We start from the raw sequence: 19,239 nt of genomic DNA, 5'->3' as shown, positions 1-19,239 counted from the left end.
ACGCGTTTTTAACGCGACAAATCTGACAGCCCTAGTATAGATATCACACTTCATATTGAAATTTGATGTATCTAAGGTGTTTCTTTTAAGTGCTCCTTTAATCTTTGTGAGCAGTATATTAAAGTTACAAGAAAATATGGGTTCTACCATTTTTAAATTAAGATTTTGTTCATATGCACACCATTTGGATAAAATAGTGAATGCTTTCCGTCGTCCATCTTTTTTTTGTGGCATTCCAAAGCACTAATTTTGCAGACGCACTCTGACAAACAATCAACTTTACATCATATTTTAAAAAAAAGCGGTGATTTTTCAAAGCTGTTTGAGGTTTAACCTACTCAATCAGAAACACTTTAGAGAACCTATGAAGAGAGAGCAGCGAGCAGACACATGGATCTGCTGTTTAACTGTCTGCTAATGGAAACTTCTCATCAGTCACACAGCAGAACCTCTGGATTTATGTCCAGGTGCTGTCAAAGTGGTGCTGAAGTTCAGGACATAAAAGAGGTAACTCTAGTCATGTTTTTAGTGAGTCACCACGCAGCCTCAAAGTCAAACAGATTAATTTCAAACTAAAATACAAGAACCAGCGACTGAAAAGGTCGTCTACTTTGGGTTTTTCCTCAGTGGAACTGAGGACCAACAAAAGACACAATGAAGCAAGTAAGTGTAGGAAAATGAGAGGTTTGTGTCAAAACGTTTTCATTTTCGCTCTCAGCATCTGGATGTGCTTAGCCTGCGCCGCTGTGAGCTGGTAGCCACATGTCTGAGGTGGAAGGACAGTGAAACCTCCCGTGTCTGCAGCAGAGCCTCCTGTTCCGATAAAACCACATCTGGGAGATGGAAACCTTTCATTTCTGCTCATGTGATGTTTGAGAGTTGATTAGCTCACATTAGAGAGTCGTTCAAAGGCATAATTTAAGTGATCAAGCATACACACATACCATTGTCAGATCAACAGTGTTATTCATAATAGTCGGGAGTTGTGTATGTTGGCCTTTGGGGATAGTTATTTAATTGGGTTCGGCATTGGTGCACGGCACGCTAGCATGCTCTGTAAAAGTTTTGAGCTCATTTTCTTCATCAAAAGCTTTTGATGTTTTTTTCTTCTTCAGCTCTATCATGCCCGACGTTTTCTTTGTTTCTTCATCTTCAAACACCTCCGTATGCCGTTTGGATTCGCTCTGAAACTGCTGGAGGACGGTCGATAGATAGATTTACTGAAGGTAGCAACAAGAATGAGACTCTTAAGCATGATCTTCCCCTTTTTTTCTCTGAATTGTGTTATTCTGCATGTGTGTGAAATTTTATGAAGATTGCTCAAACAAGAGTTTGTTTCCAATGTTGGTAGAAAATGTGATAAATTGACACATTTTACACTTTGCAACAAAATAGTCAGGTTGTGTGGCCATCCCATAATAACTTAAACCCTCCTTTGGATATCCCTGACACGTGTGTTTTGGTTCAGTAATGGATCTTGAAGTACTTTTTAAAGCCCCATAAGAGATTTTGGCCCCATTCATTTTTTTAACAGTGATCTCATCATTTTTGGGGGGGTGGAGGGTCGTTTACAATGCCCAAAATTTATCTTCAAATTTTGATGAGTCTTTGAGTATGTGGGGGGTGTGTGTCATATTTTCAGTCAAAAGCGCCTTAAGAAAGAAGAACTGTGAGAACCATCCGGTGCTTCTGTCCAGGACAGCTGCCGCACAGAATCAGACACCGGCCAAACCTGGAGGTTACACTACCGACTTGAAGGTGCAGTGTCTCAGTCTGCAGCGGATGCACATAGGAGGACGGCCTCCGACGGTTCTTGGTTTCAGCCCAGATGCTGCAGCTGAAGTTAGTATGTTCCTGTTTAAGTCTCAGACGCCAGCTTTGGTGAATCTCTTCAATTATGTCTTTAACCCGTCCGGGTGCAGAGCAGGTCCCTCAGTTTTGGCGTTTTGGAGATTTCTGGTATATTTTCTGAAAGCTCTTTTTTTTATCAGCTTCTCCTGCTGCCTTCAGGAACCTCGGTGCATACTGGCGCTCCTCCAGCTCCAATTTTTACAGATGCATTGGCAGCAGACGCTCACAACCTTCTCATTTAAAGGAATCTAACAGACTTGTGGCTCACGGGTTATCCAGATGGGATCGCTGGATGGATGATAGTAAAGCTGACACCAATGTGAATTATGACGCCTTAACAAACATGTTTAAAGCCATCATTGTTAAAGAAACGCTTTAATGATGAACACTGCCACAGGAAGTTCAAAGGTTTCTTGTTTCTGTTGAGTCATCTTTCTAGTCTGGAGGTGCATGTGAGGAAACCAAAGATACCCCTGCTATTGCCAGCATCTCCTTTCAAGTGATGAAAGATAAACAGTTTATGTCCAATCAAAATTTAGTTGAGCTCTCCTGTTCAAATGAATATTTATTGGACTGAAGTGGTAAAACTGTATTATTATTGAGGGTCGCTTATTGGGTTAGGGTCTGTATTTTTTCACAATTGGTATATTATTATCATTTTTCTTCATTTTTCTTTAGCTTTGAGGCATCAGTCTGGTCTCTCTGTTGGCACGGCCACATTAACGTCACATCACAGCAACTATGTTTAAAACAAAAGTTAAGAAGATCACAATACAGGTGGAATTTGATCCATTTGCTCCCAAGTTTGCTTCTTTAAGCAATGATCAAACTATATCATCGTTATGTTTAGTGGATTCATTGGGTCCTGTGTGTGTACTGCATGCCAAAGTGAAAATATATAAACAACTATAATGTTAAGCGGATAGCATCGTGTTCTTTTAGCTATTTCTAATGAATTTAGGAAAAATAAATGTAAAATATGAAACCATCATCAAATTTGATCATAATTTTGTATTTTTTTTTATTTTTACCTTTTTCTTTGTTTTTAGTGTTTAAATTGGGTGAAATAAACCAAAATCAATCAATTGATTATTGAATAAATCATTCGCTACACTTACATTAAAAATTGAAGCATTTCCTCTGAAGTTATTAAAATGAAATAAAATAAGTTTCCAGCAGCTCACTTAACCCTTTGACTGCCTGCTCAGCTCTAGAGCGCATGTAGAAAACACATGAAAACATTGATTGTGTGCATTTCTCCCCCTAAGTGGTAAGCTGCAGAAAAACTTTTAACCCTTCCGCTCTCTTTGGGGTCCAGATGACTCCACCCACATATTGATATGTGATTCCTTCAATGACAAATGTGGACAAAGGTGGACAGGATTTTATGTCTGCCATGAACATTAGTGAAACTCAAAAATCAAAGATAAAAAAAAGTTTAGTGCACTGTCTTGTGGGGTCCAGATGACCCCACTTTTAATGTAAACAAACTAAGGAGAGCGGAAGGGTTACATAGATTCTGTCATGGGTGGGAAGTTGAAAGGATAAAATACTTTAGTATTTGTCATAAAGGGAGGAAAACAGATTTTATGGCATGAAATTGCCTTTAACTAAAAATAAAGACAATTAGGATTTTTACATAAAGACATACACAGAACTGTGCAGGAAACCATGTTTTTGAAATAAAGTTGAGATGAAGATTGAAGCTGATCAAAGGAGCTGTGGGGCTCATTTTGTCCTGAACAGGCCCGTAATCATTAGGGGTGTAAGAAAATATTGATTCGGTGAAAATCACGATACTTCATTTGTATCAATTTAAAATGCTGACATGGCAATATTTAATTATTTATAAGCAGACATATTTCAGTGTCTTATTTTTGTTTTCCTCTTGAACCTCCGACTGCTAGTTGGGAGCACACCGAGCCTCTTTCAGCAGCACTAGACCGTACCAGAACTAAATCTGGTCTCGCCGGAACCAGCTTCTGATAGAAGCAAACCCGATATGAACTGTGAGCCTCACAGCTGTTGTTGTTACATAGTGAAATGAGACATTTACATCTCACTTTGACTGAGGTTGAGTACTGAACTGAATAGCTGTGCCAAGTTGGTACTGGTACCACATAAAAATGCAGATTTTGGTGCTTCGTGACTCATGGAAGAACAACTGAGACCAGATGTGCATTGCGCAGTCTCGCACTGTGCGCACCCTGCTGGGCGTCAGTCAAAATGCTGAAAGCAAAGCAAGTAAAAAACGTTTTGCTGAACTTCACAGAGAAAGATTCTAGTTCAGCTACCTGATTTTATAACTGTTCTGATTATTTTGTTATCAGAAACATGGCTGTTTCATACCTGACATGTTTTGACAGAGACCTTCCAGCTTAATCACAGTCGTCCTAATTGTATTTCTTTCTTCTTTGCTGAACGCTATTTTGTTGTAAAAATCAAACAATGTTAAAACAATATTTCTTAAAGTAACTAAAGAAAAGCTCCACGTGCTTGCTTGGCCAAAAGCAAGGTGTTTATGAGATACTGTTGCACTTCTTATTGCTCTGGTTATTAAATAAAATCTGTTTTAAAATGATCTATGTAAGTGATATATTTATATTCAGATAAAGTTTTTTCTAAGCCTCAATAAAAAAGGGAAAACATTGTCTTTGGTAATGTTTTGGGACATCGCAATATGCCCTGTATCATGCCATGTGTATCGCGATACATATTGCATCACCTAACTATTACTAATACACACCCCTAGTAATACTTTCTTAGGGCGATGGGAAAGGGTGGTGGGTACTCCTGTGATGAAAGGTTTCCTGAGTCTGTCCGTGCTGCAGCACAGCAGGGCGGTCCGGATGCTGGGACCAATCTTCGGTTTACCTTCAGTTGGGTGGGAGTGGGGGGTATTCGCATCCTTCAAAATCACCAACAGTTTTTTTCCTTTCTTTAAAGTGTTTTACATCAATAAAAGGACAAGCTTTTGCTTTGGACAACTGTGCTCTGTTTTACGTGTTAAACTGTGTTGTTTTTACAGCATCAACAATAAGCTGCAGCAGCCAGAGGCGGCGTCCGGAGTGCTGGACTACGCCATGAAGCATTTTGGGGAGCTGGTGAGCGCCGTTTTTCCTCCTTTTCCCTCCTTTTCCCTCCAACCATAAACATAACTTTTTTCTAGATTTCAATCAAACTCTTGGAGCCGAAAACCTCTTTAGAAACGCAGTCTGCCACCAGGGCTCGAGCTTGGCTGGACCTCGCTGCCGTCTGCGGTCGCCTCAGAACCACTTTGTTCCCGTCTTAACGGCATTTCGGGTCCCAGGGTCATTTTTATATGACGGTTCAGTAATAAAGACTGGCTGGTAAAGCCTCCAGTAGAGTGTAATACTAATGTAACAGGAAATTCTTTCCAGTACAAAGTATACTAACACACAGACACCTCGGGGTGTCTTTGGTTATGCAGCATTTTCTCATGTCTGACTGGGGGGTCAAGGGCGGCTAAAAGAGAGTTTTGGTCAAACTGGCAGGATTTTTCTGTTTAGCAGTTTTGATTGACTCCATGTTTATCTTTGTCTGCTGGGTCGTTTCTGTGATTCTAATGGATCCTGCCAACAAATATATTCCACAGGTCTCTTTTAATGATGATTGCAGTTCCTTTAAGGTACCGTTGAGATTTTAACTCCTTTTGGCTGACTGCATGTTACAAAGCAAACACATTCAGCCAAATAATATATTCAGTGTTTCTGTCTTAATAAAAATAATGATGCTTTTTTTAAGGTCACAGTGAGTTTTCTTGTTCTTTTGGGAGGTCTGCACGCAGACATCTGATCAGAAATCCCTTGTTTATAAACCAGTTATTCAGGAAAATTCCACCTTTTGCAGAGAAAGGAACATCTGCTGCAGAAGCGTAAGCTCTATGTGTGAGCCTGAGCCCGCTGTGTGGGAGGGGTCAAGTTACCAGCGGCATGATTGTCTTTTTTAAGATGTGACTGAAAACATTTGTTTACATCTGACTCCATCTTTCTTTGTTTTCTCTATGAGTTTTTTGTTCTTTCATCAAAACGTGTGACTGCTGTGATTCGCCCCATGCATGTGTGCCCTTCTTAAAGTTTGCTACTTTCATTTGGACAATCTGATTTCATTCATGGTTTTTATTCTTCTCACACAAAAATGCTTTTGGTGCTGTAGCTGCCTAATGTTTCTGTAAAGTTTAAAGGTTTTTATGTTTTTAAGGCATATTTTGTCCAGGGATGGCTGTTGTTACAGATTTTAGCAATACGATCCGTTATTCTTATCAATACTTTTCTGTGTGTAAACAGGGAGGGAGAGGACAAATAACAAAGTCTGTACATAAGAACTAGGGCTGGGAATCAATTTAACTAATTAATCGCAAATCTGGAAAAAAATGAATCGCCATTACTTGTGATTATTATAATTATACTTTTTGTCACAGTATTTGCCGATCTCTTATCTGCAAATGATCACAATATGTGGGGGGGGGGTTACCAAAACTGGTCATTCATGCGATTACGGAGATTACTGGTTAAATTAGTAACAGATCAAAAACCATTCCTTACTCAACAAGAGACAAAATAACCTTCCTGACATTATTTATTCATTATTAGAAATGATTCAAATAACTGCAGATATTTTCTCTCTGTTCTACCGCTGCAGCTGTGTTGCTTTTCTTGCAGAAAATGTTCTCCTATAGTCGGCATTCGCTTGAAGGAACTTATCAATTTCCACCGCCGGAAGTACAAAACTCAGGTGGTTGTTCCCGTTGCCATGGTGAATCATGCTGTCTTTGCTCCATTGATCAGGGCTTTTAATGGTCGCGACGCTCACACCTGGTTCTGATTCAAACAACTTCAAGTTGATTGAATCAAACATTTTCAGCTGTTCTGAAACCGAAAACCCTGAGTTTGAGGATTTAGAGTCCAGTGACTCTAAGTTCAGGTTCGAACTCTAAATTTGTTGAACCTGCTTCTTGAAACGGGCCCCTGGTCACTTACAAATAAAAATAAATATTCAATCAGTTTTAAGTTCTTTATTCTTGCTATTTTTTTTTCGGTTTAGATCACTTTTCACAAAAAGTGGACTATTTGATCCATGGTCTGGTGCGTTGTCATGGCAACAGGATGAGGCGTTTGTGAGCCGGTACTGCAGCGGCAAAGTAAAGCGATATGAATGCTGATCGCCATGACAGGTTCAATAAAGCATCTGTTCAAAGAGAAAGTTCACCTCTTACTGCTTGTGTTAGCCCAGAAGATGAAGGAAAGTGCAGAGAATGTCAAACAGGAAGAGTGTAAATAAAAATGCACAAAGTAGTATTTTAATTCATTTCACATTGTATGTCAGGTAATTTATTATTATTGAGACTCAATATTCAGCCTGTTTTTTACGGTCTGTCCGCACATATTTATTTCCTGTTCCTTTAGATTCAGATTCCCTGCATGTATCTTTAATAAACCCGTGTGTACCGCTAGCATACACGCCTGTTGAAACGGTCAAAGGCTGCACACCTCTCTGCTAGAATCTGATGGATTTGGTGTGTTTGGACAGGTTACACACACACACAGGAGCAGGAAAAGCACTGATGAAAAGGGGAGAGACGGGCTGTTTCTTAAAGCCATGATGATGCATGTTCGTGCCGTGTCTGCACTGTTGCTACAAAGCTGCACTGATGGACAATACCATTACGGCTGAAATGATCAGTCCACGGAAAACTGATGACATCAATATCACATCCCTAATGTAGTCTTTTTATTATATCTTTAACGTGATAAGATATTTGTCAGTTTCTGCATCTTCTATTTAAGACATACAGTCACTTCATTTATTTTTATTCATACATCTTTACCTACAGGCTGAACAGAAAACCTTCATGTAAACGCACCTAATGCATGATTTCAAATTTTCACAATGACTTGAATCATTGGCATGTGTGCATCAGTGAGAAAGTCGACGTGAAGACGTGGAGAGATCAAAAACAACAACACGTAAACCTGGTAAACTTCTGTCAAACACGTTCCTGCATAATAATTCAAACAGTGATCAGTGAATGAAGCAGTTTGACGTTGTGATCAGATGTTTCTGGTTACATATCTCTTAGGTTTCACTGTTTATCTTCTTCTTCCTGGTTGTGAACAGCTCTCGTGATGTAAATACACAAAGCAGCAATTGCATTTGTCTTTGTCTGTCCCTGTTAGGAAATCCAAGCCACCTGGTATGAGAAGCTTCACGAGTGGGAAGACGCTCTTTCAGCTTACGACAAGAAGATCGACATGAACAAAGAGGATCCGGAGCTCATTCTGGGCCGAATGCGCTGCTTGGAGGCCCTGGGAGAATGGTTGGTCATCAGTTGGTTCTACTGTCCTTTAGGCTTCTCTGATGATTGAGGCTTCAAATCAGAAAACAGTTTGAGCTTTATGACCAAATCAGATGCTGATGACTTATGTAACCTCCATCCATGTGTCACTGTTGTTGCGCCCGTGATTCACTTCATTAGAACGTTGAGTCATTTAGCGAAGAATGATTCCAGCTGCAGCAGAGCAGTGTCTTTGCATGTGCAGGGAATGATATAACAGTGTGTCTGGCCATGACTCACAGGAGATCAGACTTCAGCCAAATAACGTTTACTCGCTGATGTTCCACAGGTCTTCTCTGTATTGATCCAGCAAAGGAAGAACCCAATTCTTTTTTCAAGTTCTTTGGAAATGATCTCTTGACAGCCTGTGGTCACTTTTACTTTGGACACGTTTGTTCAAGGAAATCCTCCTTGATTTTCCATTCTTTCCTGGAAGTCTTGAAGCTGGCTGGGTTCTCAATCAGGCACCTGTCCATCCAGATTCACTCCACACCTGATCCAAGTCCACAAACAAAGGAGGGAGAGTCTTCTCTCTCCTGCTGGTGGGAAAAACACATTTAGATTTTTGGATTGTCCAGGTTTCATGGCAGTTAATATGAATGTAAACCTGCAGACTCTTGCAAAAGCCTTCATTTGCTGGAACGGAAATACTATAGGTACGTGTATTCATGCAGAATGATGTCAAACCAAGATGTTCATTGTTTTCTGGTTACATCAGACACTTGAAAACATATTGCCGCCCTTCATCTTTGGGTGGAGTTCATGTATGAAGTCTTTTGGATGGATCTGGATCTACAGAAGACAGGAGAGGAGGATCTGACAGCAATTCCTCACTAATTTTTAAAAGTTCAATCGTTCACCAATTAAAGTAAAAAAAAAAAATATTAACATTATTATTATTTGGAGTAAAACTGCATTTTGAGATACTTTTGCTCAAAGCCTTAATCACTTGCAAAAAATCCCCCCATGGCAGTTTTTTTTATTTAATAAAAAGATTCCCAGTAGTGTTTTAATGATTATTATTTTATTAGTTTTTAACCAAAGTCCCACAACCTAAATGTCTTAAAAAGCCATTTTGATCTGAAGTCTTTTTTCCAAAATCTCCTCTGAGGGGGCGTGGCTTTTGGAGCTCAGCAGAGTAGCTCCGCCCCTGATCCTCCCCTGTCTGATTGTGATAGCTCTGTGTCTCATTAGCGTAAATCTTCACCGCTGGTACATAAGAACATCCATCAATCTGGGTAATGTCCAGCCGTATGGTTCTGATCCGGATGTCAGCTGGACGAGGAAGTGAAGATCTTCTCTTCTCCAGAACCTGAACTAGACACTAGGAACAGATGAGGGTTTAGTGCATGTTCAGCAGAGCTGTTGATGGAAAGAAGATCATTCATTCAAACAGAGTCTGTCCAAGACAGTTTGATTGATTTAAAAGGAGAAATACTCGGAAATGCAAAAACTAAATGATTTCTTATTATATTTGTTCTCTTTCAGATGATAAATGACACACAGACATGATAAAAACTCTAAAAACAGGATTTTCATTGGAGGGGAACTTTAAATCCACAATGACTGGGAGTCAGTGCAGAGATTTCCACATGGGTGTGATAATGCTAACCTCTGACCTAAAGGAGCCTTGGTTCTGTTTTGATGCATCTAAACGTCGAGTGTTTCTCTGCAGGGGTCAACTGCACCAGCAGTGCTGTGAAGAGTGGACACTGGTCAGCGAGGAAACCCAGGCCAAGATGGCGCGTATGGCTGCTGCTGCTGCCTGGGGACTAGGTAGACCTCTCTATGCCTCATAGCCTGTTCAGGCCTTTACATTTAGGAATAAAGCTACTGTTGTTACAGACCAGCATAGTTGTGTGGAGGAGAGAAAGCCATGGATGGTTCAGAGCAATCTGTGCTTCATCTGGATCCAGTCGGAAGCAAAAAGCACAGGATCCATGATGTAACCAAATGGCAGTGATGTCTTGTCATAATAATCATAATTTTCTGTGGTGGATAAAAGCACCATCATTTTTTACTTTCCAGCCTTAAAAACTAAAGTGACACCCGACCAGCTGGTGTGTCCATTGAGGGCAGACATTTGAACTCCTTCATTTTTTTTACCACAATCCTCTCTTAATTTGGGAGTCACTTAAGGTAACTGAGAGGAGAAGATGCTGCTTGACTTCAGTTTGTTCCTCTACTCTCCTCCTCAGGACAATGGGACAGCATGGAGGAGTACACGTGTATGATTCCAAGAGACACGCATGATGGCGCCTTCTACAGAGCCGTGCTCGCCTTACATCAGGACCTTTACTCGCTGGCTCAGCAGGTGGGTCGTGTCTTTGGATAGAAAAGCCCCAAACAGCATGGCCTTACACGACGTGTTTATATCTGCAGATTAAATCTCATTAAAGACTCGTTTTGTTGGTCTTGGCTTCTAGAAGCTTCTGGAAACCCTAAGACAACATATAATGGCTTTACTTCTTCTTTTAATTATCCATCATCTGCTCTGCCGTCTTTTTTCCTTCTACCTCCTTGGTGCTGAAGCGTTATGTAAGTCTTGGAGTGGGTCACCACATTTAGCTGTAAACAAATCAAGAGGCTGCTGCCCCTCCCACCTGCGCCTCATTGGGCCGTGATGGCGGTCTGAGCCGGTTTTCCTCGTCTGTTAAAATCTGGGGTTGAAGATGAGCTCATAGTCCCTGAAGCTGGAGACATTTAAGATCAGCACCAGCGTCTCAAACACACACAAGGCTTAGCAACTGTAAACACCTGCTCGCTGGTTTAACCACAAACAGTGGAAAAGCCGTTTTTTGATGCCCCTGTTTCCGTCACAGTTTTACTCCCTATATCTTTGATCCAGCTGAAGGCAAACACTTCTGACTGATGATGAACGAAGCAGCAGAGGAGGGGGAACCGAAATGTCAACTTGAGCTAGTTTTCTGGATGTGCTCCGTAATCTTTGTGCTTCCCGGCCTCAGGGCTCTTTGAGGTTAGGAGGTTTGCTTCACTCCAGAACTCCTCGTGGTGGGTCTTTCCATCATTCCTGATCATTCAGGCGTCCTGGTGCTTCAGCGCTGAATGAGTCTTCTGAAGCACCTCATTTGCTTCGTATACTCTGTTATTCAGGCATTTTTCTGCAGAAATATTCTGCTCTTAAGATTCTCTTGTTCGTGTCTTCCTGCACCGATAAAGTTATGTCACTTTGGGGAGGAAAATCACAGATAGCTTGGTTGTTGTTTGTGCTCCCAGAAGCCAGACGCTGCATTTATGGTGCAGCGTCGTCTGGACTGCAGGTTTTCTGTGGAGCTGCAGCTCGGTCCTTCAGGAGTAAACAGGACCATAAACGAGCCGTCTCATTGTCACCTCGTACCAACCAGCCCACCTCTTCTTATGCATTCTTCAGGATGTGTTCAGGCACGCCATCGCCCCCCCCTTTCCTCCCTGGGACCAAAGTAATTGGTGGGATTGGGTCAGAAACAGCTGTGGGCCCCCTCCTCGCAGAGCTTCCTCAGCAGTCCCCCCTCATTTTATCGCTGCAGTAATAACAGCTCCCACAAAAACATTGAAGAGCTCAGCAGTTTGAGCGGCGGGCTCGCGTGTCCTTGTTTGTCCCGGTCAGTCGGATCAGCTCGCTCCTCCTGCTGCTGGTTTTTGGCCCCCAGGAGCTCTCTGCTGAAACGTCTGCAGTCAGGAATGCAGAGACATGCAGGTCTGGCAGGAGAAGTCTGCAGCTTCAGGAGTTGCTGTAAAACATTCACAGATTTATGCCTTTTGGTGTGAACGCTGAATTATCTGAATGTTGTGAGGAGAGTGAGCTGGAAGCCAGACCCACATCTGCTCCGGCCGATTCTTCCTTCCCATAACCTGCATGCGTTTGAACATGTTTGGTAAAGTTCAGCTTCTATCCAAAGTTACATAAGTGTTGCTCTCAACACTTCATTTACCCCCTCCAATAAAAGGCTTGGCGCTCGGTGTAGCATTCGATCATTTAGCTGATTTCCTGGCTGTGTCACCGCTGGCAGCTCCTGGGTGAGAGGGTGTGAGCTATAAGTGCTAACGTACTTCTGAACAGGGTTTATGAACAGTTCAGGCTATTCTGATTCAGCATATATTCTGGGTTTATCATAGTTTTCCGCACAAAACCACCTGTCGATTCTAGAGTACCACCAGGACTGTAATACTGTGTACTTTAATTCTCTGACTTGTTCAAAAGTACATGATATTGTGCTCCTCTGCTTCGGATGCAGTGCATCGATAAAGCCAGAGACCTCCTGGATGCAGAGCTGACGGCCATGGCAGGAGAGAGCTACAGCCGGGCCTACGGGGTAAGTTCTCCTTTCTAACTGCCCCTCCATGGTGACGGATGGCGCCTGGCTTTCACATTCTGTATGTGTGCCATAATGGTATCACGGCTCCAAAATACAGTAATGGTGCAACTGGAGATATTTGTGATGTTTTCTGTTCTGCAGCCAGACAGTATAGAATAAATGTTATTGCATAATTTTCATGTGCAGCAAAATGTCAAGAGGCAATAACCTTATATTAGATTAGGTTATACTTTAAATAGTGTACATTTATCTATAATAAATGATCATTTATATATAAGAAACACACCATATACAGGTATAAATTTGCAAGAAAAAAATAGGAAGGTATGTTTATAGTATATATTAGGGCTGCCACAATTAGTCAAGCCAATGACGATTATTAAAATATTGACTAATTTAATAGTTGATTCATTGATGGTGCACACTTTCTAATGCAGCATCTGACATTGTCTAATCCGGGTCCGTACTGATGTCACAGGAAGTTCTAGGAAGACTGGGGTACCATGACAACACGGCAACAGAGCTTGAAAGTGTGGCGTTGTGACAGAGTATGATTACGCTGAAGAGGGATCATTGGCTAGCTGAGCTAAGCTAACATTAGCACAAACTTGTTAGCTAAATGTTTGTGTGCATCCCTGCAACCTCTATCTCCCCCACCAGAGTGAGATGTCTCTGAAGGAACATCTGCTCTCTAAAGAGATCAAGTCTTTCTGCAGACATGGAGAAATCATCACTTTCCTGCTACCAGCAAGAACATCGAAACGCCGTTCCCTCTGAACGCCCATCATGGCCGGAAATGAAGTCCCGTGATGATATCGGTTCATTTAGTGTATAAAAGACAACCAATGAGGATTTTTAAAACCCAGCCAAACCAATGATTAGGAGACGTTCACTCACAGTCACCATCTTTTCTGATGTTGTTTCTCATCTCATTAATTCGATTCCCTCCACACGTGACAAAAACAGATATAGAGTGTGATGCAGCTCCCAGGCTGTCTCCTGACGGGGTTAATGTTGCTGCTTTAATGACACTTGCATGAGCCATTTGTTTGTGTTTCTCTACAGGCCATGGTATCGTGTCAGATGCTGTCAGAGCTGGAGGAGGTCATCCAGTACAAACTGGTTCCGGAGAGGAGGGACATCATCAGGGAGACGTGGTGGGAGAGGCTTCAGGTAACACACGTGTCAGAAATGGAACCGCAGACAATGGAGGTCTAATCGATCAGCTGTCAATCAATCATCAATAAGGATTGATCTACGAGTGGAAGATGTTGCAGCTCCACTAACATAACTCTGTAACATGGAGGCGTGGTCATGGTGATGTGGTGCTCCATTCCAGTCAGAACATCTACATTCCAACCCATGCTGGCTTTGCTCATGAAGCGTTTACACCTGACTTAAAAACACAAACTAATTTATAACTAATTCATAAGGTTATACATTTGAATATAAACACCTTTTTTTGTCCATAAAGAATTTAGATTTTAAAGAAAACTTGATCTGGATTTGAAAAATATTTGTTCTAGTTAGTAGAGGTGGATTAGAATCAGAATCTTGGCCTCCGACATTTAAGTTCTGTCCTGTGTTTGTTCCAACACAGTGATATTAAGTCCTGAACCGGATATTGATAGTTCGTAATGGTATGGTCGAGTCGGGGTGGGATTATATAAGTTCTCTTCCTTCCACTCCCTTTCAAGCGATCTACTTGTGATTCACTAAGTGATATGTTATGTATTGTGACCTGATTGCTAGACATAAACCATTTCTTTCATTCATTAATTCAACACGTCGGTTCCTCCTCTGTTCTGCGCTTTACGTCCGTTTGTTCTCCTTCAGGGCTGTCAGCGCATCGTCGAGGACTGGCAGAGAATCCTGATGGTTCGATCATTGGTCATCAACCCTCATGAAGACATGAGGACCTGGCTTAAATATGCCAGCCTGTGTGGCAAGAGTGGGCGGCTGGTGTGTTTTTCCTACCACACTTTCCTCCTTTAGTGTCACACTTGAGGCTGCAGAGCCTTTTGAACCAAAATCTGCCTTTTTATTGTGTTTTTTTGGTCTCATTTCTTCCTGATTCCCACTGTCAGGCTCTGGCCCATAAGACACTGGTGCTTCTTCTGGGGGTTGACCCCTCCAAGCAGCTGGACCACCCTCTACCAACAACTCACCCACACGTTACCTACGCATACATGAAGTATATGTGGAAAAGCACACGCAAGGTGAGACTGAGCTGTAAGCTTCTTTCTGCAGCATTGATGACAGTCTGATAGTCTGGTAAACAAGCAGGGGAGCAAACCCACCAGCAAACGGCCAGAGAAGAGCGAACATCCAGAAGCTCCGAGTTACACTTCATCATCCACTGAGTGTCAATACGACAACAAGCTGAAATCAGGTTTTTATGTCACAGTTGAAGGACTCCAGTTCTTATTTATCAACAGTTTATCAATTCACTTCTGAAAAGTTTTTTTGGAGTTACCAGGTATTTATTATTACATCATTGGGTAGTTTATACGATTCTGTCTTCTCTTATTTGAGCATTTTCAAGTTCCAGTTCTGCTTCACCAATCCCAATTCATTCTTATCATTGATTCAGATTTCTTTATTATCATTGAGGGCGGCAGTGGCTCAGGTGGTTGAGCAGGTCGGCCAGTCATTGGTGGTTTGATCCCTTTGTAAATTCCTGACAAGCTCTCAGTTTTCGAACAAAAAATGTAAACGTAAGGAGGTCCTGTCTTGTTTTTCTTTGGCTAGATTAAAAGCTTTTAAAAGTTTGGTAGTTGATTAAAGGAGAAAGTTTGAAGTCATACCATCCCCATGATTGGGTTCAGCGGTGACACTTCCGGCTCTAGACGAAGAATTGTGGCGTCCCTGCTGACCGCAGAACTTCATGTGCTCTCCTCTCTGATCGTTTCAGATCGACGCCTTCCAGCACATGCAGCATTTTGTTCAGGGGGTGCAGCAGCAAGCCCAGCACGCCATTGCAGCGGAGGACCACCAGCGTAAACAGGAACTCCACAAACTCATGGCCAGGTCTGTCTAAGGAAACACAAGCTGCTGATGCTGGAAACCAACCGGAGTGTGGGCTGAAATGGAGTCGGGTGTGGTTCAGATGGTTTGGGGACCAGAATGAGTATTAGTGTTCATCCCTGTTTAACCCCTACATGCCTGACTTATATCTGGTGATATCGCTGAGCTCTTGAGACAAAGTTTTTCATCTCTGTCGTTTCCTCAGGAAGCACTTGTGTGCTCTGCAACATTTTGATTCACATCACTTGTTGAGTTGGATAAAGAAGGAACAGAGAACTCCAGGAAGTAGTCCCAACTCCAGAAAATGTTCCCCTTTTTGTTCATCTTCAAAGAGAACACTTTCACCTGACATCTCCCAGAACAATAAAGCAGGATGAAGCTGCATGAGGCCCAGCCGTTTGGTTCTGGACAGATGAGTACTGGTGATTGTTGCAGAGCAGCTGTCATCCTCTCATGACCTGCAGGCTCGTCTCATTTGAAGCTGATGTTACATGAAGTGGAGTCCTGGATTAACGTTGCTAATTAGCAGCATGTGACCTGATGGGGTCAAACCAACGAAGAAGGTCTTTGCTCTGCTGGTGTTTCATCCTCTGCTGTGCAGAAAAACTGTGAGGCAGAGATTGAAGTGATTCTGACGACAGTTTGAAGCAGAAAGTTCTTTTACTCCGAGACTCAAACCAACTTGACCTCTCAAAAACAAACTGTTGAGTGCGTCTGGGTTTAGTCCAGTACTTCATTATTACTCACATGTATACAGTGCAGATAAAGTACTCCCATACTGCTACACTGAACTCTCATCAGTCTCTCTGGAGTCAAACTGCTTCATTTGTGCTGCTGCCGTCCTCTGAAATCTGAAGTTTTTCCTCAAAGTCAAGCTTGACCCAAACATCTGTGGGTTGATTGTCGTCATGGTAACTTCTTGATCCGGTCTATAGAAATGAGACCTCAGAATCAAACCAGACTGGAACCAGCAGAAGTGTCATGATGGGAAGATATTGTTGGAAAACGGAACGTTTCGTTTTCCCGTCTTAGAAATGACATATTGGAGCTCAAGGCATTGTTTGTAGGCTTTGTTTTCCACGTCAAAATATTTGAGGAGGAGAACTGAAGCTCTCTGTTGGGGTTTGAGGTCAGCTGACTCCCTGAGCTGGAACAGATGATTGGTTTCAGGGAACTGCTCCGTTGGGCATGCTGCTCAGAAATGAGATCTGTGACCCATCAGACCCGTAAACACAAGACCTGGTGAGGTTTTCATCTGCTCATGCACAGCACCCCCCCAGCCTGGCGTTCGGTCGTTCCCGTCCGGCTTGCAGCGGCATGACTCTGGCTGTGGGAGGAAAAACACCTGCGGTGTCAGGTAGACCAGCAATACTGCAGATGATACGGACCCACCTGCTGCTCCCCAACTACCAGGTTCTGTTCTACAGAACCGAGCCGCATTGAAGTAGCTGCAGGATGAGGCCCAGCTCAGTGAAAGTTCCTCTCTCTGGCTTCAGTGCAGATGGAGGGATGTCGGGGAGTGAAACCCAGTCCAGCTCTCCCACAGACTTCACCGTCAGCCTCCATGAGCAGAAAATTGGACGGGATAATTGAAATCCTCCACATCTGATGGGACAACTTGTCAGAGGATATATATCCACCTGAAGCGGCTCCAAGTCTTATGTCATCATGAGTTCTTTAAAGAGAAATGCTCTTGGATGTAGTTCAGCAGCTGGCAGCTCTTTACAGGAACTGACATAAGAAAGTGGTGATGGTCTTTTCTCCTCTTCCTGCTGATGAAGATCATCCCCATTCAGCAGCGACCTCCACAGAGTTCAGAAATTATTCTAAATTTGTTATTGGAAGATTCTGTTTGATTTTCTCAAAACTTGACTGTGAATTCTACATTTTCTTCTTTTAGAATCAGTCTTTTCTTTTCTCTCTGGTTCTCCTCGCAGATGTTTCCTGAAACTCGGAGAGTGGCAGCTCAGCCTGCAGGGCATCAATGAGAGCACCATCCCCAAAGTCCTGCAGTACTACAGCAACTCCACTGAGCACGACCGCAACTGGTACAAGGTCAGCCCCGCCCCGTCACTGGGACATCAGGGAAACATTAGACCTCCATTTTTGTGCTTTTCAGCAAAAAAAAAAGAAAAATGATCTAGAGGTTAATAGTGAATATTAAAGCTGTTTTCTCTGCATACCTGAGCCTCAGACTCCTGAACCTCCACCAGCTTCTGCGTCCTCCTTTAAATGCTGGTTACATAACACAGCTGACCTTAAACTCAGTGGAAGTAACGAAAACATCTGCATGGAAGAAACTGGAAAATGACATCAGGGTGAAATGTCACTTTCAATCACTCGCCGTCTGAAAGGCTCTCACGCCGGTGCTTCTCTGCAGGCTTGGCACGCCTGGGCTGTGATGAACTTTGAGGCGGTGCTGCACTACAAACACCAGAACCAGACTCGGGACGAGAAGAAGAAACTGCGACACGCCAGCGGCGCCAGTGGCAACAGTGAAGCCAGCAACAGTGACAGCGAGGTGGACAGCACCGACCAGAGTCCGGTTCCGTCGCCGGGTCAGAAGAAGGTCAATGAGGTGGGAGTCAAAAACAAATCTGGCTTTGGTGGCAAGTGGCTCCTCTGATGCATTTCTGTCCTTCTGCAGGACCTCTCCAAGACTCTGCTGCTGTACACCGTCCCTGCAGTCCAGGGCTTCTTCCGCTCCATCTCCCTGTCCAGAGGAAACAACCTGCAGGACACGCTCAGGTGAGTGAGAGCGAGCTCACCTGCTCCCAAACCAACCAGCAGTGAGGGGTTTTCAGCTGAGTCTAGGAGGCCCTCTAGTGGAGGATTGAGTCACGATGAACATTACATTTACAAAATGATCCTATGAAAACATGTAATGAGTCAAAACGCAGCTGCTCTGCCACTCATGACCATTAATCAGCAACAGTCAGCAGATGGAAATGAATATGTTTATTTGGAACAGTTCACATTAATGATCCTCCATCCAGACAGACATAGATTATAGCAATAATCCCAGTTTACATCCCCAGACAGAGTAAAATAAGAACATAATGAGACATCGGATCAGAAGTAAAGGCCGTTACATGACTGTACCAAAGCACATTCAATAGTGTTTTTGGGACTGGTTTACCTTCAACCAACCTTTGTAATGCGGAACATTCTCTCATGGAATGATGTGAGAGTACGGTGGCCCTGAAGCCCAAATAACCGGGGTTGACTCACTTGGGGGTTGCTTCAACCATAGCTGCAGCTAAGGAAAGTGCTGACAGCGCCTCCAGGGGGCCTAAAGTATATTACGGGTGAGGGGGTTGTTCTAAACACTGTGACTTCTGCAGCCACGACTTTGCAGGCCAAGTTTGGCCCGTGGTCCCCACTTTGGGCACCCATGATTTAGAGGAAGACAGTGTGGATAGTGACTTCTGGTTTACAGGTTTAGAACAGCAAAGCTGACATCTGAACGCGTTTAACTCCATTTTAAGTAAATAATAAAATGTAGCCTTACCAATTGTAACAGAAAATGTTTACAATGTTTATTTTATAAATGTCCAACTGTTTTAATTCTTCTCTTACAGATCGTTTACAAATCTAAGTACAATTTAAAATTACCTCCAATATTGGACGTTGTATTGAAAATATCGACCTTTCATTTGAGCAGATATTATTTAACGGGTTCTATTTTGC

At 42.7% G+C, this 19,239-nt stretch overlaps 1 protein-coding gene across 2 annotated transcripts in view; it reads left to right on the top strand.

Moving 5' to 3' along the window:
• mtor (mechanistic target of rapamycin kinase) overlaps nt 1-19,239 on the top strand; it is an 82,784-nt gene that overhangs the window by 52,460 nt on the left and 11,085 nt on the right. For both annotated transcript variants that reach the window (XM_024292199.1, XM_024292198.2), the window contains 12 exons: nt 4,880-4,955; nt 8,049-8,188; nt 9,882-9,982; nt 10,405-10,520; nt 12,442-12,519; nt 13,588-13,695; nt 14,359-14,484; nt 14,610-14,741; nt 15,437-15,552; nt 17,487-17,604; nt 17,930-18,127; nt 18,197-18,297. In XM_024292199.1, coding sequence (XP_024147967.1) covers nt 4,880-4,955; nt 8,049-8,188; nt 9,882-9,982; nt 10,405-10,520; nt 12,442-12,519; nt 13,588-13,695; nt 14,359-14,484; nt 14,610-14,741; nt 15,437-15,552; nt 17,487-17,604; nt 17,930-18,127; nt 18,197-18,297 — 1,410 coding nt within the window. The remainder of the gene's footprint in view (nt 1-4,879; nt 4,956-8,048; nt 8,189-9,881; nt 9,983-10,404; nt 10,521-12,441; nt 12,520-13,587; nt 13,696-14,358; nt 14,485-14,609; nt 14,742-15,436; nt 15,553-17,486; nt 17,605-17,929; nt 18,128-18,196; nt 18,298-19,239) is intronic.

This window comes from Oryzias melastigma, linkage group LG7 (genome assembly GCF_002922805.2).
Source record: "Oryzias melastigma strain HK-1 linkage group LG7, ASM292280v2, whole genome shotgun sequence".
NCBI classification, from domain to species: Eukaryota; Metazoa; Chordata; class Actinopteri; order Beloniformes; family Adrianichthyidae; genus Oryzias; species Oryzias melastigma.
Note: the sequence above shows the minus strand (reverse complement) of the source record. Positions and strands in the feature narration are given on the sequence as shown.